The sequence below is a fragment of the Strigops habroptila genome, chromosome 22, assembly GCF_004027225.2.
Source record: "Strigops habroptila isolate Jane chromosome 22, bStrHab1.2.pri, whole genome shotgun sequence".
NCBI lineage: Eukaryota > Metazoa > Chordata > Aves > Psittaciformes > Psittacidae > Strigops > Strigops habroptila.
The window spans coordinates 544,757-558,851 of record NC_044298.2 but is presented as its reverse complement, the minus strand read 5'-3'; the positions used below and the strand labels follow the sequence as shown (position 1 = coordinate 558,851).

Below are 14,095 nucleotides of genomic sequence, written 5' to 3'. Positions count from 1 at the left end.
AGCTGCACGGTAGCAATGAAATACAATGGGTGGTTAAGAGAACTGGATTTCATGGCATCTGAGCCTAATTCTTCCCTCAGACACAGCCCTCTGACCCACAGACATGGTCACTACGCCTCCAACTTAGTCGTCCTTGTGCAAAGAACCTCAGAGAAAGAATCCTTGCAGAGCACGAGGCATTTGGGTATAACACAACTAACACTGCAGGTGTTAACAAACCCCACCCCAAACCCTCAGATTAATTCTTTCCCCTTAGAAGGTGAGGTTTTAAGGGGGAAGAACATCCCCCCTCATGGCTGCAATACAGTGGGAAAGGTGGCAGCACTGCTGACCATAAGGGTCAGTCTGTGCTGATTAACAACTTCACAAAGCCAAGTAACAAACATCAACATATCAAACCAGATTCATGCAGCAAACCAAGGATATCATGTATGGCCATGATAACTTCAAGCAGCTTGGCAGCTGGGCAGACAAGCACCAAGAGTAGTGTCTAATACTTACAGGTTGCTAAGTACTACTGGGTTTGCTACATTTACTAGCAAGAGGCACGATAACAGAGGGTCCTGTGCAATACAATCAGACTCCCTTTTGACTTCAGAGCTGTAGCTTACCCAACAACTCCCTCTGGCCCTAGGCTGTGAAGAGGAAGAAAGAAAAACCCACCACCAAGAAAAGCAATCAACCAAAACCAACCACCCCCCGTATGTTTAAAGTAGGAACTACCTTTAGCCAAAAAGGGAGGCGATGCTCTTCTCTCTCCACAGGAGGCTTCCACTCATCAGGCTGGATTTCCTCACAGCACTTGAACAGAACAGGCAACTGCTTTGTTTTTTTGTAGTACTACATGGAAACGGGAGAGAAAGCAAGACAAGAGGAGTGTGGTCAGATCACCCGTCCGGTGCAGGATAAGGACTGCTCATGTGAATAAAGTGATTCTCATTACTGCTTTAGTAAGGTAAGAAACATTAAAGAGTAATAAAGGCTGACAAGAGCTCACTGCCACCTTGGCTTCTCAAAAGGAAGCATGAAGTTCTGGCAGATGCGCATTTGCTTCAAGTGCTTCTGGTTCTTATTTCAGCAGTGGCTGTAGCTTATGGGACAGGATAGTTGGCCTGCTGGGCATTCCCCATGACTGCAGACAGCCCTTTTGTTTAAGCTGCACCACTCGAAGTGTATTTGTATGAATTTGTCAGGATTACTGAAGCCACAGTTGGACTGTCTGCAAGAACTGGTCTCTTTAGAGTCCAAACAGTAAGAGCAGTACTTGCACAGCCCAGAGGATGAGGTCTTTTTGAAGAAATCCTCATTGCTAATAAAAAGATGACATTTTCTTCAAAGAAAATAGAGTGCAGACACAAAATGATCCTTGGAACAAACAGCACATCTCCTCCTGTACAACAAATCAGCAGACATACAGAGCTGAGAGATACCAACCCGTAAGCTGAAGGCAACACTTACTCTGATGATGTTATCGGGGGCTCGGTTCATGTTGAGGTTCTTGATCCTCACTGTGAGCTGGTGGGCAGTTTTTGTTGGCAAGAGATATTTGCTGATCAAAGGCTTTGGGAACTCTGTCCCTTCAAAGTGTTTCAAACCTAAAGCTAATAAACTGAAGGAGGAAAAAAGGGGAGAGGGAAGAGAAAAAGCTTTTTAGACAGGATGGCAGATTGCTATTTGGATGTGCTGTTACACAGTACGCAGCTATCCCCAAAGTTTGCATCCTAGAACTTCTCCTTAGCAAAGCAACCCCATTAGTGTGCATTTCCTTCAACAATTCTAAGCACTTACTTGTCCTCTGCCTTGGTGAAGATAATCTTGTCCCGTGGAGGGTTTGCTTTCAAGGAACATACTGGCAGTAACTCAGGGTACATAAAGACTCTCCTTGTTGCCAAAATCCATGCCACTTGCTTTGGTAAACATGGGAATTCGTTGGCTGTGAAAAGAATTAACTTACTGTGGTGCAAGTTGAAGCAGCAAAAAGGCAGTCAATGAAGAGGGGGGATTTATGGAAAAATACCTCACAAAATCCAAGTAAATTCATTCCAAAGAGCAGCCTGAACCATCTCTCATCTGGAGGGTGCACAGCATGAAATAACTCTCGCTGTAAACACCTTCCCATGTCTTCTCCCTTCAGATACTCACCGCTCTTCTTCACAGCTTTGCGAGGGCTCCAGTCAACTTGGACTTGGGCATGAAAATCTTCAATGAGCTGCAGTGCTCCCTTCAAGTTGCAGGGTTGGAACATGGTCTGAAACTTCGGGTTGAAGGACAGGCGAAGGAGCGTGGAGCTACGAGCGAAGTTCCCGAGCTCACTCTGCCAAGTGAAACACAGAGAAACATAAACCAAGGGGCCTTCAAATGGAAGGTGAAGAAAAATACGTGTCATGCAATAGTGCAAGAAAGTTCCTCTCGGATGAAGACAGGCTGAGAACATTGAGGATGCTCAGCCTGGAGAAGAGAAGATGCGTGGAGAGCTCAGAGCAGCTTCCAGTGTCTGAAGGGGGCTACAGGGATGCTGGAGAGGGGCCTTCATCAGGGACTGGAGTGGATGAGCTTTAAGGTCCCTTCAACCCAAACCATCCTGTGATTCTAAATACAAGCTGGCAAAGTGACAGGCATAAAAAAGGAGAGTGTTACAGGTCTTCTTTTTGAGCCTTACCAATGTAGGAACAGAGGAATAGTTTAACAGGTTTTTTTATTCCTCCACTTGCCAGAACCTTTCAAGGTCACAGAATGTCACTAATTACAGAAACTCTATTTTTTGAGCTTTCTTTTCAGTAATTCCCAGGAAACACTTAGAAAAATGACAAAGATACCAATTCAAAGCACTGTTATTAGAGAGCACAATGTGAACGATTTCTCTAAGTACTGAGAATGTTCGTAGTAGGCTTACAACATCATCCCCTTAGTGAGTGGTAGTTTCATTTAAGGGCATCAATAAATTAATCTCTCTAAATATCTCCAGTAAGCAGCAGTCATTAACATTCATTTTAGCTCTGATTTGAGACATATCCTTACCAAAAACATCCTGGTGGTACTGGCCTCTGAACTTAAAGCAGGGTTGGAACTTGCGAGGAGATGGATTTGAGTCAGAAGCTGAACATGCTTGAAGAATAAAATCAGACAAATGGGGGTTTGTTTTCAGTGGATCAGAAATCCAAGAAACTGGAAAGCACAAGTATAGAGGCACAAGAAATATCTCCTGAGCACCCCAAAAATCACATTCGGACTTCACATAATTTTTTAAGCAATAGAAAGCTGAGGGGAAACTTGAATATCCGTTCTTACACAGATTCTGAACACATCATCTGTTCAAGTCTTTGGGCAGTTTCCCAGCACTGAAGTCAAATGATCAATACAGAAATAGTATTTGTTTCTAATTAAACACTTAAGTAGGTCTTCAGAAACAATGACTTCATCTACCAGAACTGCCCATGTGCACACAGACACCACACATCTTGCTCTGCAGCTGAAGAAGCAAAACATGTACCCTACACATCTAATGCAAGATCCATTTCTTTAGCTTGTGTTGGAGAGGCCTGTCCCCCTTCCTTCCTGCCACAGACCAAGATGTGTTCAAACTTCATTTCTACACAGTTTTGTGTGGTGGGAGAATCCAAAATACATCCAGGGTAATATTCTCAGAAAGTAACAGAGAAGTTGGTGACAACAGAGGATTTTGACAGATTACAGTGAGAATTCAAACATGGCCTAGGCAGCTCTCTCACGTCAGAACGGTGCCAAGACATAAGGTCTACTTTGCACATTCGATTCCAATTGTCTTTCAGTGGATTTGGGCATACAAACATCACCTAGAAGAGCTCCAGCTCCAAACGCAGCTTTTCCAACTCATTTCTCTAAGGAAGCACACCCACATGCTTGCTGGACCATTGTCTTTCCCTGCCCCTACAGTATCCAGCAAATACTCCTGAGGCCAGACCAGGTAACACTTCATTACCTGCTGCATTTGCTGCTGGAGCCTCTTTCTTTGCCCACTGTCCAGAACAAGGCTCTGGAGAGGCTTCTCATTCTGAGGTTTTGATTTTTCCATCTCCTGGGGTGGTTTAATGGAGGACTTCTTCATTCTCAACTGCTCAAGTTGCTCCTTCACCGTCCGGTGTTGTTCGTTCAGTAAATTGGCCAGAGGCTCTTCAAATCTGGTTGAGACCAAACCAGAATAAGTATATGATTGAATAACCAGTCACATTTAGAGTATTTTACCCTGTGTCTGGGATGCACAGTTTAAGAACTATCACCCCTTGGTTTATCCCAGAGATCTTTTAATCTACCACAGCACTCATGGAGTTCTTCAACTGTTTAATTCAAGGCCAGAGAACAGTCTTGTCCACCATTCCCAACCTGTGTTCCACTCAAGTGCTCAGATACCCTCAACACCAGTCAGGATCTAAGATAATCTACAAGACACTAGAAGCAACCCTATTTAATGATGCTTCTAATGCAAGGTATCCTAAAAGCAACAATAAACCTGGCAAATCCAGATTTTGCCACGAAATAACTTGAAGAATCTTGTATACAGATAAAACTGGGGAAGAAGCAACTGGGAGACCTGCCCACCAAAGACAGATTCATACAAGCAGCTATTGTCAAAAGACAAATCATACAAATAGTAAGAGAGAGCATCAAGTTTCCCTGCTTTTAGTCTGTAGCTGGTTTAAGAGTTGCTGCACTCCCCTCTGGTACTGCTCATCCCAGAGAGAGCATCAAGGAACTCCAGCCTTCATTTTAGCTCCTTTCCCAAACAGATGCAGCTTGATCTTGAGCTGATCTGCCCCATAAACAAGGAGACACCATTCATGCTGCAGTTCACCCTCAGCCACTTTCTGTAAGTGGTTAAACAGATTGACCTAGAAAGAAATGCTTTAGACCCTTCCTCTTCCAAGTCACTGTTTCAAGCATAACCCATCCCAAAAACCCTCAAAAGCCAACTTCCAAACTTTATCAGCATCTCAGCCCTAGGCCTCAGCTATATTAAGCAGTCTTTCCTCACAAAAGGCCACCATTACATCCAAGCTATTTACTTAAAAGGCAAGGTGACACTTGGCCAAACCAGCTCCTCAAGTTTCTTGTCATCAAGCAGTGGCCCGTGCTGAACAGGCATTACCTCACTGGGGGATGGCACAGGAAAGCTGCAGGTAACCACAGGCTTTTTAGCAGAACAGTGTAATTTTCCAACCATAACCATTGATCCTACCGAAGTGCCTGGGGTGTATTGAAGTTTGGCCGCGACTCTGTAACATTATCTTCATCTTCTGGACCTTCATCTTCCATGTTGGAGAAGCCCATCTCATCCTGAAACTGAGAGCAAACACGTAGCAGCACTCAGGAACAGAAAGCTCAAGTAGCACATTTGCCAACAACTGCCTTTAGCTGATACAGCTCATGATGATCCTCTTAGCACACACATTCATCTGCAGGGATTTAAGGAAGTTCCTATGCATGTTCCTTCCCATGGCTAAAAATGACACTTGCACAATAGGACCCCTTTGCACATAGTCAGCACTAAGCATCTTCCTGAGACCAGCCCTTTATGGCTTTAAAGAGCTGAGAAAGATCTGTTCTTCAGTGCTATACCCAATTTATCACTTACTGTCTCAAAGAGCTCCTCCATCAGTTCATTCACTTCCTTTTCTGCAAGTAAAATTAAAAAGCATGAAGATTTCTTTTCCAAAAAACACTCATAATATCAAGTCATTTAAGGAATCTCTCTTGAAAAGCAAAACCTTCCTCTTGCAAAGAAAGGACCAAGAAGGAAACCCCCCTGATATTACACTCCTTTTTAATGCTGGACCCCAGAAAGCTTCAGCTGAGACTGTTCTGAATCAAAAATGGAATATAAAAGCTCATTTCCAGAATTAAGGTGAAAAGTTAACCTGTGATAAGTCCTAAACCCAGTGTGCTTTGTTGAGAAGATGGAAAGTGGTATGTTTATAAAACTAGCTTGAAGATTGAAAGGATTTGGAGAACATTTAACTACACTCAAGTCACAGGGCAAGCATTCAATTCTGCATTGGCTGAAGCTTTATGAAAGACTCTACTAGCACCTAAGGATTATTCTTCAGCCTCTGCTATGGAGTAAAGTTGCATTTGACAGCACAGCAGCTCTGGCCAGAGCCTTCCATGGATGCACAGAAAGGCAGCTTTGCAGAGGAAAGCTCTTCAGTCAGCATGCAGGGTTTTTTTTAGCCAGCCTACACAGCAAAAATCTTTGCAACAAAACACTTCTCACAGTGAATTACTAATCCTAACAAGAAAGGAGGTGTGATTCCCAAAGGACTTACTTGTAATTCTCACAGCACGATCATTTCTGAAGTCTTCTGTATCTGGTTCATCCAGATCTTCCAGGAAATTGTACTCAGGGTCATCATCATCATCTGCTTCATCTAATAAGAAGCATGTTTTGAAACATCATTACCCTGCCCCAAGCCCAGTTGCCAGGAGCAGAAGCAGTTTGTTTACTGCCTGACCCGACACAAAGAGCATCCTTATTTGTGGCCATTTCCACTTAGAAAAGGTGAATTCATTCTCTGTCGCCTGAGTTTCAGCTCGATTTAGAAAGACTGAAGTAGTAGTATTTCCATTTGTGCTTTATACATTCAACGTGCACAACTGTAAGCAACTGGTAAATTGAGGACAAAAGGAAGTCAAGTCCCAAAGCTTGTTCTTGGTTCTTCTCAAAGAGCAAAACCAGTTGTTTTTACCAAAACAAGTCATGTGCTAACAAGAAGCATGACACAATAGATTCAGGTGTATCAGTGCTCAGCTTCATGATGCAGCAGGATGGATTAAGGGCTGAAACACATACATTTATTGATGGTTACCTTCATTCTCCACGTCATCGTTCATGAGTCCTCCAAGCCACCTTTTCCATTCTTCATCATCTGCCGTGTTAGGATCATACATATCAGGTGTGATATCTGGGGCTCGGAGCTCAGCCTCCAGCTGGCCAAGAGGAACATCCTTCAGTGGTCTCTTGGATCGGGTTCGGAAGGCAATGAGGCTGTCGTCCAGAGACTGAAAGGTGAAGGAAAACCACAATGGAATTACAAGTCTCTGCTTTTCCCAGTTTCTCTGGCAGCCAAAAAATCCCAATACCAAAAATATTGGATTCCTGACACAAAGAATCCTTTGCTTTGGTAGTCTGAGAAAGCCAAACTTTTGCTATTGCTATTAAACTGCTATTGGTGGTAAATATATTCTTGTTCATTTAGCAGATAAATTCTTATCTGCTCCCAAAGCAGCAATCCCCACTTGCACTATTTTTCTCACTATTACGATGAAACAATGTTCTCTTTACAACCAGCTTCCTCAGGGGTTACTACAGACTTGCCTGCAAAGCACAACTAAGCTGCCAGGTTAGCTTTCAAAAGGCAAACTATCTTCATTAGTCATGTAAATGTCACAGCATTACACTTAACAGCCAAAACAATGCTAGTGGGAGTTAGAAGCAGAAACAGAAAGTGTAGTTACAACACAAGAAACTAGAAGTATACGTCACCAACACCATTTTACTAACAGCTGCCTTTATTCTCTCACAGAGCTGGCGTCCTACACACTGTGGAGATTCAACTTACTATTCAGAGTTATAAAACAAGAGCAGAATGCAGTGAAAGTAACAGCAGAGAACTCAAACTAAACCCACACTATTATAGTATCCCCAAACCAGTACCTGGTAGGAATCCATGCATACTGGGCTTGAAGCCAGTTCTTCATCCACTGCATGCAGCTTCTCCATGAACGTGCTGTCTTTGTTTTGCTTTGGTTTAGGAGGTGGTGGAGGTCCCATGGGAACTACTTCAGCACTAATATGTCTAACAACAGGCGTAGTGACCTTTTCCATCTAATTAAAAAGGCCTTTGTGTTAAAAGGGAAATGTATGTTCTAGATAAAACCAGGACAGAGTAAGTCTCTACCTGCTTGACCAGAGCCTAACACAACAGAAATGAGAGAAACGCTTCACAGAAGAAAAGGGATTCTCCATCCTACACCCACTCTGACTTCCACAAAGTACAAATAAATTCACTCTTGAAAAGACTTGCAGGAAAGAAGACATTTGGAAGAGCTGAATATCAGCCTCAACATTACTAGAGCTGATAAACCTGAACACTGGTAATTGTGGCACACTCCCAACCCTCCCAAAAGCAAACCCATGGCAAGCAGAACGTGGAAATATCAATACATGATTGCTCTTTCTCCAGTTCCAGTGGCAGTGGTCAGCTCCCACAGGTGCTTTCTCATTCTTGTCTGTTGATACTCAACTCTCACCACACTGCACGTACTCCTCCTGATTTAACAGCGCGTACAGTCCCCAAAAATAACCCTTCTGCTTTTGTCAGCGCCACTTCCTCCTCCTAAGCCGAGCACAGAAAGCAATTCCCCTGCACTCCTCTCAAACATTAGCAGAAAAACAATTATCATCTGAGAAGAGCCTCTTGTTTCCATTGCCAGTGCTCTTTCAAGTAACTGTGTTTATTTTAGACTAAGCTCTTTCTGCAAGGGTTGCACTTCGCTGCTTAGGCAGGAACCGCTGCAGAGGGAACCTAAAGGCACACAGCACCTGCACCACACCACAACTTGAAGCACTAAGATGTCTTTTTGCCTTTGCATTAATAGCTTAGGAATAAAGACTCAAAGTTGTTTCTAAAGAAAGCAATTACCTCGCAGAGTGTCCCTCCCTCTTCATCGGAGGATCGCCTCGTCCTAGATCGCTTTGCTCCCCGAGGAGAAGAAGCAGTGCTCTCTACATCACTTTCCAGTAAGCTCTACAGCACAAAAGATGCAGAAGGCAGTCAAACACTGCTTCAACTCATATTCCAAAGACTCTTTTTTAGTCGAATGAATAATATGGCATTGAAGAAAGATTACTAGAAGGTCTGGGACAACTTACAAGTGTCAAAATAAAGAGCATTCTACTGCCTCAAACATGCAGACAGCTCCGTGCTCAACACAACACACCTTTGTCCAAGTTGCATTTACCTCTTCTGCAGTCTCGTCCTCATCCTCATCCTCAGGCTGGTATTCTTCATCAGACGAATCATCTTCCTCAAGAGGAATGTCCACAAACTGAGGAGGCTGCAACAGAACAGAAGTGGCAACTTTTGACAGGCGAGTTGCACTGCCAGATCTAAGATTTCCAGCTGAGGAAACACCCTGAAGCTCAGAGAGGAAGGAAAATGCTGAGAAAGGCAGAAGAAACCAAAGAAATCACTGAAGTACAAGTGGTAAAGCAAAGGAAATGGTTTAAAAGGTACAGGAATGGGCACAAATTATTTAGATTTGTAGGATGGAAACACTGCATGAACAGACACTATCGGAAAGATGTTTCTAGGACCTGAACGGTCATTCCCGCCTGCCACACTGCTGGATCGGGCCTACACCTAGATAATAAATCTTTTGGGGCAGGTAAAAAAGGGCCCGAGATCCAGGCTGTGTTCCCAGACAGTCCTACACGCATAGAACATGAGGTCTGGGCACTAACGTTCACCATCAGAAGTTTCATGCTGCTGCAGGACCAATGTGGGAAGCTGAAAAGACATCCCCGTGGCATGTCGTCACCTCATCACATTGTCTTCCCCTGAGGGCAGCTCTTTTGGGCCCTCTGTGCACCCACTGCTATGTTAACTGCCCTGTCCTGTTTGCAATGCTCCTCGTCACCGTATTGGCCATGTTAGACATGAATCTGCTCCACCCCTTCAAGAGATTCCTTGCTTTCAGGGTGCCTCTAGCACAGTCTCCCATTTCCCAGCAGTAGTTCACTTACCTTCACCTCATTTGCCTTCTTAATTGGAGAAATATTCCATGTTGGAATCACCTAAAGATAGCAAAAGCACTTTAGCTGTCTCTGAAGAGCATGGTTTGCACAGCTTAGATCATCTGTTACATCAAGTCAGTACTTGAGCTTGAGGCCTTGCTCTCCAAGTAATGTCAGGCTCCAAACAAAGACTTTCTGAACTGCCCCTGTGATCCCCACAGCAATAACTTCAGGATACTGCCAATTCACTGCATTTTCTAACTTTGACCTGCTTCTATTCTGCCCATCTACAAGTTTTATATTGCTTTAACTTATTTTTCCACATGAAGAATAAATCCCATAAAAGCACACGTTACACTTTTCTTAGAAGACTCAACTATCAAAACCATTTGGGCGCGGGGCGTGCAATAGGAGAAGCAGATGACACACTTACCACTCCTTTCTCCACAACCTCCTTCAGTTTGGAACGAGTCATTTTGGGCTCCTGAGAGTTTAAAAGAAGACAACAGCAACCTATTGAGCTGTTTTTCTTAACTGCAAACTTTTCCCCAGCAACTCTTCACTACAAGGCTTTTCTCTTCTTGAAATTCATCACCTTTTAGGCATGATCAGAGTGACATCAAAAATAACCCCTCATAACCCTGTTTCTCATTTACACTCATACACAGACACTACTCACTTCATCCAAGTGGTAGTGAAACATCAATTATGGCACTACCTATTCTCTCCATACCACATCATGGGCCCAGATGATAGACTGGTGAAGGTGTCATGCATTTGCAACAACTGAAACCCTTTCATACTTACAAACAAAGGTATATCTTCTGTCTCACTGATGGCTGCTTTCATCATGGCAACCACATGCTCATTTGTGATCACTTCCTACAGGAACACACACAAAAAAGGATCTTTTACAGTGTTTGTTAAGAAGAAACAAACTTAAGGCTAAAATGAACTAGTTAGAAACACGATGGAGAAATACTCAGTGTACGATATACTTTGTAATTACACAAGAACAAAGAAAGATTGGACAAGAGAATATGAAGTAAGCATAAGGAGTGATCAAAACATCTGCACCACGTTCTCCGGGAATGTTCCACAGAATAGATTCCCAGCAGAAGGAAAGAAAATAGTTGAAGGAAAAGCCCACCCCAGTTCCCCTTCCTTCGTGCCACGTCACGAGGAAAATCTCCCAGACACATGTGAAATGCTGCCATGAGGCAGCACCAGCAAACTGAAATCCTGAAGCACTGACATGCTTCCAAAAGAGTAAGGGTCTCATTCTGTAGAGAAAGCACAGAATGATCCACTCTTGAACCACTGTGCTCCACCATTTCAGACAACATTTTCTAGATTTCAAAGGAAGGCAGAAGAGAGCCTGTGACTCCATCTCCCGAACGCCACCAGAAGGTTCCAGGGAAGGTAGGCGACTCTGAGCTATTTACAGCCCCCACACAGTGCCATGTGACAGAGACAGATTTCATTTATGGCACTTGCACAGAATCAGCCGGTGGCTCTGCCTGAAAGAATCGTGACAGTCTCCAGTTTGTGTGCCACAGGGATGGCAAAAAGGGGAAATCCTCGAGATGCCCTGGACTGCAACACTAGCTGCACAAAACAAACCCAAGCCAAAGCAAAGCAAACCCACACACACACATTAGCACCGTACTAAAGTCTAGAGCGCACTTCCTTACAAAGCTGAGCACTTCACTCCCTGCCGCATCCCTCCACACTCACATGCAGGATGTTTCTCACGTTGACAACTGTCAGGTTGTGTTGCTTCGCTCCATCTTCTAAGGTGCGATCAAGGGTATCATCTAGCTTGATGTCACAAGACAAAGATCCCTCCTCCTCTTGACTTTTCCCTTCTCTTTTCCGTTTGGTTGCCTTCCTCCTCCTCTTCCTTTTTTCAATATCCTCTCCATCTTGCTCCTCTGAAAATGAACAATCGTGGAATCTAAACCTGCAGATACTTCACATGCAGTACCTCCTGATTTAACACCCCCAAAACCCAGCAGCTAGAACTCTGCAGGTACTGAAGCAACAGCAGCTTTTCAAGAGGAGATCACCAAATGCAAACGGCCAGAAGAACCAGAAGTGAATCTGAATGTTTGAATGATGGATTCAAACTCTGCAAGAGTGAGCCCATCAAGCAAATAAAGGTTATGAATTTGCCATCTCTACTGGATTGAGTTTACAGAATGGTCTCAGACGCCTTTTTAGCCCTTTCCCACAAGGAGGCGTTTTAAGTAGCAAACAGCCCCAAATCCTCATTTTCCTCACCAGCTCTGGTGCTCTTCAGTGGCTTCATCACAGCAGGATTTCTAACAGCCACCTGCAAAGAACTTCTCCCTGGAGACTCCTGCACTGCAGACTGGTTTTCAGGCAGATACAGATCTCTCTGTGCATTCACTTCCACCTCTGTACACAGCTTGGGCATTTTCCCTGCGAACAGAATACACCGAGCTAGAGGCAGCTATGCCATACACAGCACAGCTGAGAGGCTGCTGCGCTGCCAAAAGCTTATCCTGACCCATGCAAATCTCTCAAAATCAACTGCACAAGTCTAACCTAGCCTGGGGAAGTGATCCAGACACACTGAACATGCTGCTGGAAACAAATCCAGGCAGAGATCCCCACCTCCAGCTCATTCAGTCTTGCTCCCTCCACCCAGTTTCACACAGCAATGCTCCAAACCATTCCTGCCAAATGATCCAACCACGACATGAAAGGATGAGTTGTTCAAACCAGGGTTGTTGTGCTCCCTGTTGCAGAAACGCAACTGCACCAGAAATCAGAAGCCCTCCTTCACCCGGGCAGGTTATTCATAGCTGGAACAGCACAGCGTGTGTAACCTTAACTGTAAGGTTACACACCCCATAACCTTAGAGTTACAGCGCGTGCAACTTTAGGGTGCAGTTTCAGAGCCACCTTAGGCCAATTTAAAACCACACTAGTGTTGACAGGGGTGGCTGCATAACCCATTGCTCCTGTTTCATGAACACCTTAAGCCAGCCTTAACATGTTGCCCCCCAATAAAACCAGCTCCCTGACCCCCCAGAAGCTATTTGTGTTGATCGTGATGGAGAGGAAAAGCCCCCAGGATCCCCCCACATCCCACAGGCACCCGCTTGCTTTTGTCACATCAATTCTCCAGTCTCGTTGAGCTCAGAGAGAGGTACACCAGGAAAAGGGAAAAAGAAGAGACCGGGCAATGTGGGGAGAGGGGGAACAACCACTTATTTCAGTTGGCTTAAAGACAACCAGAGATCCAAACCGAGCACGGCTTTGGTGGCGAATACCTGTCACCTCCGTCACGAGCTTCGTGCTCTCACTGAGTGAGCCTCAGAGCAAGCAAAGTTCACTCGGGCTTTTCACACGAGCTTTTCAAAGAGCCACGTTCCACAACGGAGCTGGAACTTGATGTTAACACAAGTTCTACGCGCATCGGCTCTGGGAAAGAGTCACGGCAGAGGCATCCAAGCGCCCCTGTGGCACTTGTTGTGCCTGGCTGGAAGCGCTCATGGAAAACCTGGGGAATATCTCGCTGTTACAGTCCCTAAAAGACCAAACACAAGGGCGAGAGTGGGAAAACGGGGGTGAATTTGTACAACTGTGTATCTGAGGTTGGAAATAAGAAAGAAACAAACCCAAAGCAGCTTCGGGAGCACTCAGTGCTCAGCAGCACCAGAGGCGAGCGGCTCGGGTCCTCCAGGAGTTTCCTCATGTTTTAAGGGAGGAAACCCCCCAACCTTTGCAAGCGGGATTCCTGCTCAGCTTTAACCCTTCAGGAAACCCCCAAACGCACACACCACCGAACCGAAGCCCTCACAGGAGCCGCGGTTCATAAGCACGGCTGGGAAGCTCCGGCGCGGAGGCGCTCACAGGGCTGAGGCCGGGGCGATGGCGTGCGGAGAGCCCCCGACACCCCGCGACACGCTCCGGCCGCCTTTACCTTCCGCCGCCGCTTCGGGAGCGCCGAGGCCCTCGGGGAGCTGGGCGCAGGCCTCCTTCGTGCCCGGCGCCTCCTGAGCGCAGCCCGGGGCCGCCCTGGCGACGGGCCTCTTCCCGCCCTTCAGCGAGGCCTCCCCAGGGCCCCTCCACACGCCCGGGCCGGAGGAGGGCGGCGCACCGGCCCGGGCCGCGAGTTTGGCGGAGGAGCCGCCGTCGGCAGCGCCCGCCGCGGAGGAGGAGCCACCGGGCAGCTCCCCGTCGTCCCGCGGGCTCTGCGGCCCCGCCGCCGCTCTCCGCTTCTTGCACGGCAGCATCTTCAGCGACAGCGCCATAGCGGCGCCCGCCCGGAGCCCGGCACCGCCCGCACGGAGC

General features: G+C 45.8%; 1 protein-coding gene across 3 annotated transcripts in view; it reads right to left on the bottom strand.

The window, feature by feature from the left end:
• Positions 1–14,095, bottom strand: part of LOC115602804 (GON-4-like protein) — a 24,878-nt gene extending 10,783 nt beyond the window's left edge. Inside the window, exons 1-20 of one of the 3 annotated variants that reach the window (XM_030474234.1) lie at positions 13,828–14,095; positions 13,725–13,788; positions 12,053–12,214; positions 11,507–11,703; positions 10,577–10,651; positions 10,203–10,253; positions 9,779–9,829; positions 8,995–9,090; positions 8,676–8,780; positions 7,688–7,858; positions 6,840–7,032; positions 6,300–6,401; positions 5,609–5,649; positions 5,213–5,316; positions 3,959–4,157; positions 3,019–3,105; positions 2,143–2,314; positions 1,789–1,933; positions 1,459–1,609; positions 724–840 (exon numbers count right to left, since the gene is read on the bottom strand). In XM_030474234.1, coding sequence (XP_030330094.1) covers positions 724–840; positions 1,459–1,609; positions 1,789–1,933; positions 2,143–2,314; positions 3,019–3,105; positions 3,959–4,157; positions 5,213–5,316; positions 5,609–5,649; positions 6,300–6,401; positions 6,840–7,032; positions 7,688–7,858; positions 8,676–8,780; positions 8,995–9,090; positions 9,779–9,829; positions 10,203–10,253; positions 10,577–10,651; positions 11,507–11,703; positions 12,053–12,214; positions 13,725–13,788; positions 13,828–14,055 — 2,511 coding nt within the window. In that variant the 5' untranslated portion in view covers positions 14,056–14,095. Of the gene's footprint in view, positions 1–723; positions 841–1,458; positions 1,610–1,788; positions 1,934–2,142; positions 2,315–3,018; positions 3,106–3,958; positions 4,161–5,212; positions 5,317–5,608; positions 5,650–6,299; positions 6,402–6,839; positions 7,033–7,687; positions 7,859–8,675; positions 8,781–8,994; positions 9,091–9,778; positions 9,830–10,202; positions 10,254–10,576; positions 10,652–11,506; positions 11,704–12,052; positions 12,215–13,724; positions 13,789–13,827 lie in introns of all 3 variants that reach the window. The other 2 variants (XM_030474235.1, XM_030474233.1) reach the window with 2 other exon arrangements.